The sequence below is a fragment of the Vidua chalybeata genome, chromosome 6 (genome assembly GCF_026979565.1).
Source record: "Vidua chalybeata isolate OUT-0048 chromosome 6, bVidCha1 merged haplotype, whole genome shotgun sequence".
NCBI lineage: Eukaryota > Metazoa > Chordata > Aves > Passeriformes > Viduidae > Vidua > Vidua chalybeata.
In genome coordinates, this window is record NC_071535.1 from 58272342 (window position 1) to 58289368 (window position 17027).

Genomic DNA, 17027 nt, shown 5'->3' on the forward strand with positions numbered 1-17027 from the left:
CAAAGCAGCTTCTGCAAAGGATTTTTTGCCTTTTGCCGCATGTATAACTTCATGCACAACTCTACCAACTGAAAACAGTCTCACAGCATTTTTGCCTTTACGCGTAGCCGCGTGGTAAAGCTTAGTATTTACCTCTTCCCACAGATTTGGATCAAATAATTCATTGTGAGAGATATTTGGACACATCTCCCTCACCCAGGATAGCAAAAGTTCCAGTTCCTGTCTTGAAAATTGAATTGGGTGCTATTAAATCAGTATTTCTAGATTATTAATGACATCTGATTTAGTTTTTGAGAGATTACCCCCATCCTGATTCCTTCACAGCTTACCCGACCCTTATGGGTCTGCAGTTCTTGGGTCTGGTCCATGCTGTGACCTTGGAATCGGCTCCTTCCACCAGGTTCTCCAAATGTCCAAACACTGAGATGTTCATTTGAGGAGAAGTTTTCCTGAGTTCTGGTTTTTGTCAAGGGTTCCTGGCACAGTTTCTTCTTAGTGAGCTGCGACTTTTACACAGATGCACCAGTTATTGATTTCTCGAGGTCGGGATTGAAGGCACTTGAGACGTTATTTCATGTTTGGACTCAGGTGTTTATTTCTTATCTGTGTTGCAGTCTCACTAGCGTACGTTCAGCAGTTTTTTCATTAGCAAGGCACAAAATGGCTAACTAACTCTTGTTACAAGGTCTTTTAGAACTGTCCAATTAAGAAAGGACACCTAGATTATTTTCCCTTTTAACCCAATAACTGATCCCCCGAAGCCCGCAATGCGGACTCTTCTGTCCAATCACAAAACACCACCTAAACCCATGGAGAAGAAGGAAGAAGGTAAAGAAGAACAACCTGCCTCCGCCCTAAAACCTCCATCTTGCTTCATATTTATTTCTATATTCTAAAATCCCAAACTCTTAAGTTTTCCACCCTGTGATATGACAGACTTCTAACCAACTACACACCTCTAATCCCAGTTCTATTAATTCATTTTAAAAGCCTGTTCCACGACCTCAGGTCAAATGCAGTGTTCTCTTGTGGGTCTGTGGCTTTAAGCACAGAAAGTTTAAAATTCTCAGCATCCAGGATTCCAACAGACAAATTCTGTATATATATAACTGTATATTTTTGGGTTTATTTGGCACAAAATGTGGAAATTGTGACAACTGTCTAGTACATTGTGTGTCCTGTTGCCACACAGTTTTTCACATTCTGGGTTACTGCATGGTATTCTCAAAATAGCCTGTGTAGAAATTACTTACAAAAGATTAATGTATTTGTAGAAGTTATTTCTTACAATAGTTTACACTGGGCAAAAGGAAGATAAATGAATCAAAATGTAGTGATTACAGTTCATTCTTTCTTCTGAAATATGAACAGAGTGCTACTGAACCAACCATCACCAGTCAGTAGAGGGACTGGAGGATAATGAGTTAGTCAAACCAAAGGGATGACTTGATATCCTGGGTTAATTAAGTGCAAGTCCCTAATGAAACAGTGCCTTTGGCACATCTGTTTTATCATCATCCCAAAAGGTGATGCTGATCTTTATGTGAAACCATTAAGATGTGTGTAAAACACATTTACTTTGTGTTCACAAGTACAGCATGGTTCTTTAGGTGTACCCCTGGTGAGTCAGGTGTGCTTCATGTCTTTGATTTTTATTTTGTTTACCTTTGTTCATCTTGTATCTGCTATACAGTTCCATTTTTTCAGAGCCAGTTGTCTTATTCTGTATTTCTGCAGTGATTAGTAAAATAGTCTGTTTCTCTTTGGTGAGTTACAACATAAATTTTCAAACAAAGAACTAAAATAGGTAATTGACTGTGACACTAGAGCAACATCCAGCTCTTTGCAAATCATGTTTTGAAAGATAGAATCTGGATTGTTGGATGGTCTCATTCAAAATAACATCCTAGTTCCTTTCTGTTGTATCAGAGAACTATAGGCATCCATGTCAAACAACTGGGAAAAATGTATTGTTTCTGCAGTGAAATGTGAAATTATGTCAGATTTCCTCCTTATTTTGGAATAGTGAAAATGAATTTTCAAATAAAGTTTTAGTTTCTTTGCATTTGCTTAAAAAAAAAAAAGGTTTTTTTTTCAAGAGAAACTCAAAGCTTCCAATTCTGGAATTAAAGCTTCCAGTGTTTGAGTGGGATGCAGACCTAAATTTCAACTGGGTGGAATTATTTTTTTTTTACTCTAATGACAGCTTGTTCTTGTGCACAAGATAGAGGAGAGCTATTTCTGTTCAGTAAGAAACATACATTCCTGAAATGTAGTAGGTTCTGTTTCTGTTTGTATATTTACAGTTCATTAACGCAGGAGTAGTTTTTGGAGTCTTTTAATTTTTTTTTTCATGTTAAGCATGTTATGTTCAGCACTTGTAGATCTGCTTGTTGAATACTTACGGTTTTGACCAGTTTTAAAAGATGTTCACAGTGCAGAGAAATCTTCACCCTTGACTGTCAGTTACGGGATAATATGAGTGAGAACTGGAAAAATAATTACTATGAAGAATTAATTTTGTCAGGGTTTGTTATTTTCCCCAAAAATGAGAAGAAAAACATTTAAAACTCCTACATGAAAAACCTTATTGAGTTGGCAGAATGCTTTCAGGTAACTAACTTCCTACTGGTTTTATTACTTGCAGTTTTAAATTATAAAATTTAGCAGAAATATCCCTTGATTTTGATCATCAAGGTCAAGTGATGAGACCTTGGCCCTTTTACTCAGTTGTTAAAATGATTTACAGAAAATGATACCGAGCTATGGAGTTGATACCAAGCAAGGATTAGAGATTTTTTTCTGCCCTTTTGTACCTCAGCATATTAAATCTAAATTGCTTTCAGTTGCCAGTGTTCTGGGAAGGTCTCTCCTGTTCCTGTTGAAGCAAATTTTAATGCAAATTCCTTTAAGAATTCTGTAAGAGGATACTGTGCCTTGATTAATCTCTCTTGTTTTGTTTATTTCTTTGTTGGTGACTTGAAGATATTATCCATATAAAAAATAAAGCCAGTATTGATGAAATAGTTAAAGGGTCCCTTAATATTTTAGTAACACTGATAGAATATTTTGTATTTTTTCGTCCCACTCTCAGAACAAAAGCCTCAAAAACAAGCTCTTGTCAGGAAACAAGCTTTGTGGAATGCACGCAGAAGAGGTAAGGAAAATTCCTCTTTGTTCTAAGTCTAATGTACCCAAAAAGTTTGCATCAAAGTGTTTTGTACTGAGGTTCTGGTGTATTATACATATACACAAGAATATATATATATACACCAGAATATAGAATGTATATTATGCTTATATGGTGAGTGTTCCTGCTGTCATCCCAACTCACTTTTGTGACTTCACAAGAAGCAGCTCAAATGTATTAGAAAGCAAGTTACAAACTCAACTTTTAGACAAATAAAATCATCTCGGCGTGCCTATGATATAACTCTATAGATACATTCATTTATAACATACATAAAACTGATTTCATTTACATGAACTCCATGTCTGCACTAAGCCAGGAATTGCCGAAGGCCTGTTTTGAAATTAACATTGAGATGGGAATGATCTATTATTACTGATTCCCAGAATGTTTCATTATTTCAAGGGAAAAAAGGTCACTACGAAACTGAGGGAAAGAAATCTCTCCTCTACTGAAGAGTGAGATAGTCAATGATACAAAAGCCCTATTTTTGGCAAATTCCTCAATGTAGAAGTACCTGCACTCATGTAAGCAATCCCCTTACTTTTCTTTTCATTTCAAAAAAAACTATTACATGTGAATCTGATTTACTCACATTACTTTAGTCTAGTTTTTTTGCATATGTAATTTCTGTTAAGGTTATTGCACCTTGCCAGAATGAAACCAAAGAACAAAAATTTTCCTCTGTACTAAAATTTTCCTAATGATGACTGAATCCATTTTCTTCATTAGAGTCTCTACCTTTTAAGTTAGAGATCAGTATTTAGGAAGTCAAGTTTCTGATAAATTCTCAAAGGTAGGAAATAATAGGGTTAGGAGTATTTTTTTTTTAAAGTCTTTCAAAATCTCTTATCTTCCTTTATCCCCACTGTTGGTCTTAAACATGTCACAGTGTAGGAATACAGATGTATTTTCTTCCCTTCATTACTGCTTAAAAAACAGCAGTGTGTACAAATACCCTTCTTTTTCAAGTGTTTTTCTTAGTGTATTGGGTTTGCAAGGCAAGGTTTTGGTAGTGGGGAGAGCTATTGGGGTGGCTTATTCTGGGAAGCTTCCAGAAGCTTCCCCTGTGTCCAACACTGCCAGTGTAAGCCAGCTCCACTATGAACCTGCCACTGGCCTAGGCTGAGGCAGTCAGAGATGGTAGTAACCCCTTTGTGATAATATATTTAGGAAAGAAAAAAGTTATTGCACTGTAATAATTGCTGACAGAGAAGAGAGGAGTGAGAATATGTGAAAGAATCGTGTCTGCAGATACCAAGGTCAGTGCAGAAGGAAGGAGAGGAGCTGCTCCAGGCACTGGAGCTGAGATTCCCGTGCCATAGTGGGTAAAGGGCCATAGTGAAACAGCTGTGCCCCTGCAGCCTCTGGAAAGACCAACAGGAGTGCAGAGATCCACCTTCAGCCTGTGGAGGAGACCCATGTCAGAGCAAGTGGATGCCCTTAAAGAAGGTTGTGACCTTGTGGGAAACCAGTTCTGGAGCAGGGACCTGTGAATCCATGGAGAGAGGAGCCCACGCTGGAGCAGGTTTCCTGGTAGGACTTGTGACTCCATGGAGGACCCTTGCTGGAGCAACTTGTTCCTGAAGGGCTGCACCCCATGAAAAGGGATCATGCTGGAGCAGTTTGTAAAGAAATGTAGCCCATGGGAAGGACTTACATTGAACAAGTTTGTAGAGGACTGTTTCCTGTGGAAATGCATTTCCCCATGATGGAGCAGGGGGAAATCCTCTCCCTGAGGAGGAAGCAGCAACAGAAATGTGATTAACTGGGGGCATAACCCTCATTCCCTGTCTCTTCCTGTGCTGCTGAAGGAGGAGGAAGAGGTAGAAGCTGGGAAGTAGAGGGGGGAAGCTGTTTTTAAGATTTCTTCTACTTGTTACTATCCTGCTCTGATTTTGATTAGTAATAAATTCAATTAGTTTCCCCAAGTCAAGTCTGTTTTGCCCATGATGGTAATTGGTGAGCAACCTCTCTCTATCCTTAACTCGTGAAGCTTTTGCTATATTTTCTGTTCCCTGGCCAGTTGAGGAGGGAAGTGATAGAGTGGCTTTGGTGGGCACCTGGCATCCAGACAGGTTCAAACCACCACACCTAGCCACATAATATTTGAACCTTTGGTAATTACTTGAAAATCTTTTCTCTGATTGTGTCTCTCTTAATATTTGCATCTAAGGATGAAGCCTAAGGATAATTTAATTTTATTACAGCGTGACAAACCCTGGCAGTCAGATATCTTCAGAAAATTAAACATATATTAAGTAATAGTCAAAACAGCAGATTGTGAGTGTATTTCAAAGTGTGAGAATCTTTTACTTTATGAATCATCCTGGCAAATTTGTGGCTATTAAGCTTGTTACCGTTGGAACAAACAGAAATGCTACTGGAGCATCCTTTTTTTGGTGGTCATTTTGCCAGTTAAGTTGTGCCAGCCAGAGAAACACAATGTATTTTCTGTTTTTAATTAAGTACTGTGCTCACCAAGCATAACAACTCTGTGAACTCAGTATCCTTTCAGTTATTATATCCAAAACCTTTTGTGGGTAGAATTGCCTACCAGGAAGTTCCTGCTTCGTTTTGCTATCTCAGGCTGCATGCAGACAGAGACACAGATAGTGAGTGATTCCTTGTTGTCTAGTTCCATCAGTAGGAGCGTGCTTGTCATCCTGCACAGTTTTTGCATGGCTGGATTTCTTCTCCAAGAAGTCAGGGCCTTGGAAAGAGGAAGGCAGAGTGATGCAAACATTGATGTTTCCAGGACACAGAAAGGGACACATGCCAGGGCAATACTACCAGACCTGATATTTTAGAGACCTGTGTTTAATGGTAATTTTGTCTGTCTGATTCTACTAAGACGTCCTCTTCCTCGAAGCCCAGAAAATCTGCAAAATGACCAAATTTTATCACAGAGAGTTACAGTTCATACACAAGTTTTTGACTTACACCGAATGCGTTTACCTTTATGACTCTTAATTTCATCACAGGCTTTATATTTAACAAATGAGTTACACCTTAATTGTAACTCTCAGATTCCTCTACAGCCTATTTGGATACCTTGTATATCACAGAAACTGTATATTTTATTAAACACAGCTCTCAGAACAACTGTATATTTTTTTAAAGACAGCCCTCAGAATAATTAAAATTGGTGAATGTTTTCTCATTGGTTTTTAGGTCATGTGGAATATATTCCATAGCTCAGTTAATTGCATTGCCCAGGACAGTGCTATTGAATTAAGTAACAGTGGATAAAGTCACAGAACAAAGAATTCTGCTGGACTGATCTTGGCTATTAGTTTCAGATTTTACATAACCATTTTGGCCTTACTATTTAAACATTTAAAGCAGGTTCTAAAATTTTAGATTCTTTAGATTCATTCAGCCTTCCCAAAAGTCTGTCACTGTATTTGACTGCATCAGTTGGTAAGAGATAAAATCTTTTTAAAAATTCCAACTTAAGAAAGATATACTACTTTTGTAATATATTATGTTTATGGAATGCTCTTTCATTAAATATGAAACAGACTTCTGATCCATTCCAAGGACTTCGAAACACTTGGCATTAATCGATACAAGAAAATGTATTGAGTATCAGTTGGGATTGTGGATTTTATTAAAAGCAATCTATTACTTTGAGAGGATTCTTGGATAAATGGTGAAATAATGTTCCTTGAATAGTTTGGTTTAGTACAAAAAATCAGTTTCTATTTATTTTGTTTAAATTAATAAAATAATATATATACTTAGAATTATTTTAAGGATATATTTAGCAATATAGAAAGTAAATATCATCTTAAACTGATATAAATAAGCATAACTGTGCCTATACTTTCAAGGGCATGGTTACAAACTGAGAAATTAGCTCCAAACTAATTCCTTTGGATACCACCTGGAACACCCTGATCTTTACAAAGACCTGTATAAGCCTATGGAGCCTTTTACTTCTAAGAATAAGATTGTTTACTTTGAAGGTGATTCCTTCAGTTATGCTTCAAGGCAAGTATTAATAACAGCTCATGTCTAAAATGTGTAAGCCCAACTGCTATTCTTTACAGTACTAACTCAGGTATGTGCTTTAGGTGAGTGCCATTTTGCATTTTCCTCAGTACTTTTGATTGGTTTGACTTGTGAACCTGGAAAAGTTATTTGGAGGGGGGCATTCTACATTTAAATCTGATTTAGATTCTGCTGTTCTCAGAATTCACTTTTTTTTTTTATATTTAAAAATTTTTAATATTTAAAATTTTAAAACCTGATTTGATTATCCTCACTTTCAGTCAAAAAAGATCCAAGCCCAGCTGAAAGAGCTTCGTTATGGGAAAAAGGATTTGATTTTTAAGGTAAGTTTTATTTCACTACAGTTAGCTAAAGTATTAGGATTAATATAGCATTGGAGTAAAGTAGGAATATGGTAGCTGCCTTTATTATTGCAGTTCTAAGGAATAAGTTTGTTCTGAAAAGAGCTCAAAACACCAAGACAGACTTAATACCATAATGCATTTTCAGAAATATAATATACTTATATCTATATTTTTGTGCTTGCAAAAAGCAAAATTCTAGCTTACTGCTGATGAATAAAACCTGTTGCCCTATTCCATACGTTCTGTCACATGTCTTTCATCTTTTTTTACTGAATGATACAATATTTTACAGATGCTTATTGTTTTTCCTTTAATTAGCACTCTTCCATGGCAAAGTCAAGTACTGTTAACATTTAAAGCAAATCTCTGTGTTCATGATAAGCTTGAGCAATGTAATGTTCCTTAGGTCTGAAGATTTAAGAAAAAAGAAACATCTGCTGCTAAAACAAATCGATAGTCTGTTCTAGCTAGCACATTTAAAAACTAATAAAAATTTTTAAAATAAAGGAGGGGAGGACAAAACATAAAGACATTGCTGAAGGGCATCAAGTCCTTGTTAACACAGGGAGAAGTTAATCCCTGTTAAAAGGCAGAGGAGAGAGATGTGGGTCACCTGTCTGGTAATGGAGAAGTCCTTTTATATGTTCCCAGCACAAAGGATGGAGAATAAGTAGTCATCTTCAAAGCTACTAGACCTAGAATTACTTACAAAGTCATTCATGTCAATATGAGTTCCAAATTGTCTTCTGGAAGTGTTTAACTCTCTCTGCTGTCTCTCTATTGTATATACAGTGCTGTGCATATGTAAATACAGAGTAATACAGTAGGCCATTTAAAAGACAGTGTGATTTCTGTGCTTTTTTTTTGCCTTTTTTTATTTTTTTAATGCATAGGTTTATTCCAGTATTCTTCAGGGACATTTATTTCTGGACTCCATAAGACCAAAACCAGGGAAACAGATTTAGATACAAAAATTAGGTATATTATAGATCTAGGCATTTAACTTTTAACACCATCTAGCATTAACAAAAGTAACACATCTTTCTTCAAATTCAGTATAATGGAGAGTTTGAGCAGAAGTAAAGATCAAAAATTCTAATCTTGCCTTGCTGTGAAAGTTTGTTTTCTTTGGCTGAAGCAGTAGGATTGCTCAGCACTATTATCTTCTTGTTGTTTTCATTATGCTAATACACAGTGATCCCAAAAAAGGATCTGAGTTCTGGTAGGGTGTATACTAATGCTTAGCAAGGGAACTCCTGCCAAGTACTACCCACCTGAAAAAAGCTTACAAAAGATTAAAAAGAAAACGGGAACATAAACAAGTGAACATGGCAGAAAGGCTGTCCAGCAAGTCACTGACACACGTGCAGTGAAATCCACCTTCTCCTAAGACTACTTCAGTAAACTGTGACCATGTAGTAGCTAAGGCACACATGTAGAGAGCTGTACTAAAGGGAGGAAACGTGTCTAGTGGGAATGGGAATAGACGTGGTTTCATCTGAGTGGATATGGCATTCTCCATCACAGCCTCCACTTCAAATCCTTGGAGCATTATCTTCTGAAGACTATGTCTACATTTGACCACATGAATGACACCTTAAAGTCTTTGACTTATATTGAATTGACATATTGAATAGACTGGACAATACCCTTTTCCTGACCCAGAGATAGGGCATCTGAGAGGCGTTTTATAAACTTACTCTATTTTCAGTCTCACGAGAAGGGTGTCACAATACAAATGTTTATAATTACAATCCATTCTGATTGTAATTACAAGCCATTACAATCAGAAGCTGTTTCCTAATAATAATACCCTATAAGCATTTTTTGGCCTATTATTTTTTTGCCATGCCATGTTGTAGATGCCTTAAAGCAAATAATATAAAACTAACCTTGTGGGTCCCACTCCAAAAAATGCATCTTTCATAGTTCTATTTGTCCAAAATATCTAATCTTATTTGCAAGGCCATCTTTTGAAACTTTTTTCTAGCTCCATTTCTCTCTCAACAATATCTGTCCTATTCCATGGCATTTCTAAATCGGCATTTCTTGTCTCAAAGTTTGCATATGGATGCACACTGTGTGGGCCTTCTGTCAGGCCCTGAGAACTTTCTACAAATCCATTTCCCACTGTTCTTGATTATGAATGATCAATAGAGCCACCAGCTGAGATGTAGGTAGTGGTAGTGTGGGTTCTCCTCTGAGTGCTCTTATTGCAAAATAAGGATAGTTACTTGCCTTCTAGGTAAATTATGATTTTATGTAATTAAAAAACTCTTAAGAACTTCAGATGGAGAATGTTGATGAATTGTGGATTCCAAAGCCCCACATACTGAGAACTATGTATTATATATTTATATGTAAATAATTGAAACATCTCTTGACAGTGTGCAATTCTGTATGAGATTGAATGCCTGCTTTGCTAATATTGGTATATCCTTTATATGTAACCAGAAATGGTTTTGCAGGTTTATTCATCAATCTTTTTCCTGTCCAAGAAAATTTGATTTGTGAAGCAGAGGGAACAGCAACCTTATGCTATCCTTGTAAATCATATGAGATGGGGGGAGGGTAGGTTCAGTGTGCTTGTTTGTGTGTGTTTCATGTCTGAAGACAGACACACTAAGCAGAGTAGAAGCCATTTAGTATAGTCTGGAAAGTTTTTTAAGTATTTGCTTGTGCTGAGTGGAAGGTAAACCAGTGGGAGGAATGAACCCCACACAAATGTCTTGTGAAAGATTTCAAGTCAGAGCTACAATTTAACAGGAAAATTACAATAAAGGCAGTAGTACAGAAAAACTGGTTTAAATTGACAAAGTCAGAACATGACCTGATACCCTGTTGGTCAGTGTGGTGGTAGCAGTCCAATTAAATGGTGGTTGCAGTCCCATTGGATGTGGTCTTGTCAAAGCAGTGAGCCTGTGGAAAGGTCTGGTCCTTCTCTGGAGGTCCAGTGGTGGTGGTGGTGGAGAGTTCTTGTGATTCTTGGGAATCCAGTGGTATGTGTCGTTGTGTCCCAAAGCCCAGATTATATAGAGGGAAGAATGTTCAGTACCTCCCCTGGGGTGGGGAGTATCACAATGGGCTGATGTGATTCTGTGAGTTATTCTGGGGAGTCCTTGATGTGCCATTAGTAGAGATGAGCCCTCAGGGTGGCTGCTGCTTCCCCAGAAGGAGTTATCATGGTTGAGTCATGGCAAAGATAGAAAAACAGTGCTCCACCCACCTTAACAGTTCATCAGAAGGTAATGTAGGTGGTGGTAGAACATACACTTCAGTTACACCCCATATTGTAACCCAGGACACTGTTTGATCAGAGAGAGGCTGCTAGGTTTGGGCAAGAACAGGTGATATTTCATTTCTAATAGCTTTAATACTGGAAACATAACAGATTTAATGTTAGCATTGCTGTTGTGGCTGGTTTATGAAGCTGTTACTCTTTCTGATAAATGAAATGGATAGTCTTCCTGTTAGCACAGCATGAATGTTTGGGATAAAATCCTGCCTGCTAGCTACTTTCACGTTACTGGACTTTTACCTTTTCCCCTGCCACTCCCTTCCCATCCCACTAAACTTTATTTTCTGTGTGCCTTACTGAGGATTTCAGGGAAGTCTGCTCTCCATATAGGTCTGAACATTGCAAGCTTCTTGGAGCAGTTCACCAGAAGGATGTAAGCTGCAGGCTGTTAGATTTCTAAAGGGCATGAAGGAAAACTGCAGTTCCTGTCCATCAAAATAATGCTTTCTCTTAAGGAATAATTCTGCAGATATATGTAAAATAAATAGGGATTGTTTGATTTTTATTTTACATAATGGACATCAAGAAACTCCTGTCAATGGCTCTGGTCTGAACTAGACCTCTGGGGATTAAGTGGGAGAGGAAGAGAAAATGGGAAAAAGGCAGCTTTCTCCTTACCATTCCAGTGAATTCATAGATCATATCTTTATCATATCTTACTTACACTTCTTATATTTTCAAAGTGTTTTATAATCTAGCTGATTAATTAGGGAGCATATATGTGTGTATGTTTGTATTTTTAAAACTCTCCCTATGTTATATAAAGCCATGGAACAGGTAAGTAATGAGCATCACAAAATTTAATTCATACACCCAAGGCTATAGAGCTTGTCAGTATCTCTACTGAGATCATCATTTAAGGTCCTGTCTCTTTTTCAGATCTCAGTCCCTTAAAGCATGCAGCATATTGTCCTTAAAGAATTGACCCAAGTTGAAATTTGCTTTGTATTACAATGAGAAAACCAAGAAATTATTAATAAAAATTGCCACTGAATGTTCTTAATTTTATCACTGCCTTTGTTAGTAGGTACTTACTAGTTCTGAATGACACTACTCTGAATTGCAGTAATTTAAATTATCATCCTATACCCCTGATTCAGTGAAGTACTTCTAAGTTTAAGTGTTTTGCTAGATTGAGGTCTGCATTTGTTTCAGGCATTACAGACCACTTCTTTTTTAAATGACTTTTCCTTCATTAACTGTCTTCTCATTATTGGGCTATATTGCCCTGGAAGAAGTCTCATGTTTTACTAAAATAGGAAAGAATTAAAAATAGTTTGTTTTTTTGTTCATGAAATGCAAACATGTATATATGATAGTAATAAGAGATGAATAAAAATAAATCCAGCAATGATTTCCAGTGTCAGTTTATACAAGTACCTTGTATTATTGAAATTCCTCTTGTAAATGTAAAAGGTGACCATGCTTCAGTAGTATGGTTTGAGTATATCTTTGCTTTTTTCTAAGGCTTTTGCTACAGATTCAGACATATTTGACCTACCACTTCATCTCTTTTCGCTTTTGTTCAAATTCTAAGATAAAGTATCTTGATAGGCAGTCCTAGAAAAACAAGAAAAAGTTCAAATGTGAATAGCAACTAACAGCACCTGGCCTACCAATGTATTTTATCTTTGTTCCATGGTAGAATGTAACTTTAAATAAGCAAGCAAATAGGATTGGCTATTATAACAAATAATACAACAACTTAGTGTTTTAACAAACACTTACTAGCTTACAAGAAGTCAGGTAACTGCTAATATGCATTCTGTAGATGGATTTACCATGAGTGCCATGGTTTAGAATTTTGCACCTTCTTCTGAGGAGCAGACCATGTGGGATCCAGTTGGGTACACAGACATGATCAGTTCCTGCTGAAACGTTGTGGTCAGGGTGGGTGTGTACTGAATAAAGATCTGCTCTTGGCCCTGGGGAGTCCTTAAGGCTTCTTCACATGTTCAGAGCCACCAGGTGCCCACTTAACAGCGTTAAACTAGAGGATGTCTGCAAGTCCAGTGCATGGCTGGGATCAGTGACATCCAGAGGTGTGCAGGTAGAAATGGCAAGCAGAAAGCAGGCAGGGATTGTAGTGGGGATGACTGGGAGAGAGAAACAATGGATGGAAGAGGGAGGAAGGAGGGAGGGTACTGGAGAATCTTGTTCCCAGCACTTGACAACCTCTGCTGCTCCTTACAGTTGTTTAAGCTTGTTTCCATGATGATACTCTTGAATTCACATGTTTCTTTGAAGTGCAGCTTCACAGAGTGAGAACAGGATTGTATTTACCTTCAGCATTCTTATACTCCTCAATAATGTTTCAAGTATTATGAGTGCTCAATGCCTCTAAAGAACTAAGTACCATATCAGTATTGCAAATTTAGAGTCAAGACTATTTTCCACATCCTTTGAAACACCTAGTTCTACACAAATTAGGTCATTATTTGACATGTGAAAATAATTTAAATAATTTGCTGTGGTAGAGTCAAATACAAAACTATGTGAAATTATTTTTGCATCATATTAACTGGATTTGATAAATATCTGTACAATTCCTCCCTCTGAAGTAAAACTGATGCCATGTGTGTTTCCTTCTCTATTAGCAAAGTTAATTACATGCCACAGTAAACTGATTTCCTAGAATTTTAAATTATTTCTTTCTCTGATGAAGGCAATGAGATTCCATATTACATACAGCAAAAGAGATGAAATAATAAAAACGAAGGAAGAAAAAAACAAGCAGAAAACCACGTGATTTGGCAGAGAACTTGTGTAAACATTAGGATTGCTTTCTGGGCTTGTAATAATTGATTACATATTTAAAATTTGTGATAGTCTTTTACAGAAGTACTTTGTGTACTGGCACATATATGAAGATGCAGGTTTCAGGCTTTCCAATACAGTTTTATTTGTATACTGCTGTGACTAGGCTTGATCCTAAACCACCCCATTTCGCATATGTACATCCACTTCCCCCATGATTTGCATCCGCATGTATTAAAATTATCAGCTGCAGAATTCAGCTAACTTTGCCTATGTGAAAAACTAGTCCATTTAACAGATTTTAAAGCATTCTTCATTATGTTCAAAATACCATTAAACTCCTTTTTTCCTTGCAGAAAGCTTTCAAAAAAAAAAAAAAAAAAAGCAATGTCACTTTCCTATAACTTTATTTGTGCATTCATGTGTCTAGCACAGAAAGAATGCTCTTATCTTTGTTGGTACTTTTACATTGCCCAGTAATGGTAAATATAATTTCTGTAGTTCAGACTTCGAAGGAGATGATAAGAGAAAACTGGGAACAGTTTCCTTCTTGGCCTGTTGCATCAACGTCCCTAAAAGAATACTGCAATTTCTCTTGCTTTCAGACAGGATCTTTAATCTGGGGTGTGCTTATTCATCCAGCGTGTTTCTTCAGCATTTGGATCTTGTGCAACGTCCCTTGGAAAGTTTATCAGAACTGTGTAGGAAAGACATAACTGAACTAAAAAAACTATTATAAAATCTAGTTATAAATGCAATGCAAAATATTCGAGTTTTTTTTTTTTTCCCAGACATCTTGCAACATACTATTAGGGATAATAAGTTCTATAAGCTACAGGCTAACTTCATCATGCTGCATAATAACTGAATAGTCTGGAAGAGGACACTTTCCTGTTGTCAGACATGTAATGGGTAGCATTTTTAAGCATATTGATTTGAGACAATAACTATCAAAGACTTCACACTAAGATAATGCTCTCTAAAAAGGTTCTGTCTCCTCTTCCTGTTCCCGTGATGGCCGTTGTGGTGGTTGTGATAACAGCACTGAAAATGGCCCTTGTAATGGCTCTGCTTCTTCTAGCTGTTTTTTTTTTCCTGCACCTCTTCACTAGCAGAGCATGAGACACAAAAAATAAACACTACATAGCAGCAACCAAAACATCAGTGTGTTAACAACATTATTCTCATACTGAATCCAGAATACAGCAATGTACCAGATACTGAGAAGAAATGAGCTCTGTCCCAACAAAAATGAGGACAAAAGTAGATGTCACTGTTTACATTGGCATCTTTTTATTGGTGCATATTCTTGTTTCAAATGTCATATTTAGCATTTGTATGTTGTTGCCATGATGCTATATATAACCATTAATTATAGGTTAATGTTAACAACACAGGAGGGACCTGAAGATCTAAACTCAACTTGCAGCTGAAAAACACTTACAGGACAGGAATTTTTCAATATCTTTATATAAGAAGGTGGACAGCTGTTATCATATGTATTTCTCAGTAAGGACAGTGGATTATATATTAACATAATTTGTTGGTATTGTTATTGAAACAAATCTCTTTCTACTATTTTTAATGCAGTTTTGGAAAACACAAATATGTAAAATGTGAATATCGTTTCAGTACTTAGTAATTCAGGTCTATTTGGTATTGTCAGTACATTTTTTGTACAACACAGCTTTGAGCATGAAAAATTGTAGCTTTTCTAATGAACTGAAAAATCCCATTTAAAAATTTATGTATGGATCTGAGGATGTGCCCCTAATGATATGGTCCTGCATTAGTTTTGCAGTCTTACATAGCTAGTCTGCGTTTCTATGTGAGACAAATCTAGTTAAAAGCCACCATGAGATCAGTTGGATCCAATAGCACATGATCCACATGTGCTATTATGTGCTGCTGAGTCAAAAGCTGCCAAGGTACTGTAGATTGTATGCTAATGCCAGAAGTACACTTTGACTCACAAGGATCATCAAAGTCCCAACTCCTGATCCTGCACAGGAAAGCCATGCACAGGAATCATGCCGTGTGCCTGAGAGTGTTGTCCAAACACTTTGTGAACTCCATCAGGCTTGGTGCTTGTGACCATTTCCCTGGGGAGCCTGTTCCAGTGTCCAGCCACCCTCTGGCTGAAGAACCTTTCTTAATATACAACCTAAACCTCCCCTGACACAATGTCATAACATTCCCTCAGGTCCTGTCTTTCTAGCCCTCTTTTGGACACTGTCTAATAGCTTAATCTTTTTCTTATATTGTGGTGTCCAAAACTACACACGAGACTCAAGGTGAGGCCATACCAGTGCAGAGCAGAGTGGGAGAATCTCACCAGCTGGTCTAGAGAAGACCAGCTGGTGATACTGTGTCTTATGCCCCCCAGGACCCAATTGGCTGCCAGGGCACTGTGGACTCACATTTAACTTGTTATTGACCAGAATCCCCAGGTCCCTTTCTGCAACACTGATTTCCAGCACTGCCTTCCCCAGTCTATATGTACATCAAGGGTTTCCCTATTCCAGGAGCAGAATCCAGCACTCTCCTCTGTTAAACCTCATATAGTTGGTGATTTCCCAGAAACACAATGGGTCTTAATCCGGGGCACACTGACATGTATTATCCCAAACTGGGTGTTCTTCCTAGCAGACAGTTTTGAATACCTTGCCATTTGGTCCAAATCAGAAAGAAATTAAAAGTTATTTGAGATTATACTTCTGCATTACTTAGTGTCCTCACTCAGAATCAGAGAATCATCAAGGTAGGAAGAATACTTTAAGATCAAGTTGAACCATCATCAGTCCAACTGCAGTTACCCTGAAGCCACTAAACCCCTAAACTATATCATTCAGTACTGCATCCAGGAACCTCTTCAGCACTCCAGGGATGTTGACTCCACCACCTCCCTGGGCAACCTGTTCCAAAGCCCAACCACCCTAACAGTGAATTTTTTTTTTTTCTAGTTTCTAATTGTCTTGGTTTAGGAATGATATTCTCCAATTCAGTGTTCCCTCTGAAACCACTCCAGATAATGCACTGCTGGCACTCCTGCCTCTCCTCCCTCTGCCCTTCAGTGGACTGGAGAAGAGAACTGAAGGCACAAAATGTAAAGATTATGGGTTGAATAAGAACAGTTTATTGGAAACAGCAATGAGATAACAAAATGAACAGTAACAGCAACCATACTAAAGACAGAGTGTACACATAAAGATTGCTTACCCCATGGAAACCCCCAACCACTCTCTCTACCACACTGCCCCAACCTGGAAGGGATCCCGGATCTCCTGTCCCTGCAAAATTATCTGATATTGAATAACCTCCAAGTCCTGGCCATGCCCCCCCCCCCGCCTATTGCAAAAATTACCCCTGTCCTGGCCAGCACCAGGACACTAATCTGAATCTCCTCTCCTCCTGACTTAAA

General features: G+C 37.6%; 1 protein-coding gene across 2 annotated transcripts in view; it reads left to right on the plus strand.

Moving 5' to 3' along the window:
• LUZP2 (leucine zipper protein 2) overlaps positions 1-17027 on the plus strand; it is a 119072-nt gene that overhangs the window by 76551 nt on the left and 25494 nt on the right. For both annotated transcript variants that reach the window (XR_008431284.1, XM_053944443.1), the window contains exons 6-7: positions 3095-3157; positions 7468-7530. Coding sequence is in view for 1 of the 2 variants with exons in the window: in XM_053944443.1 (XP_053800418.1) it covers positions 3095-3157; positions 7468-7530 (126 nt within the window). In the remaining variant the exon portion in view is untranslated. The remainder of the gene's footprint in view (positions 1-3094; positions 3158-7467; positions 7531-17027) is intronic.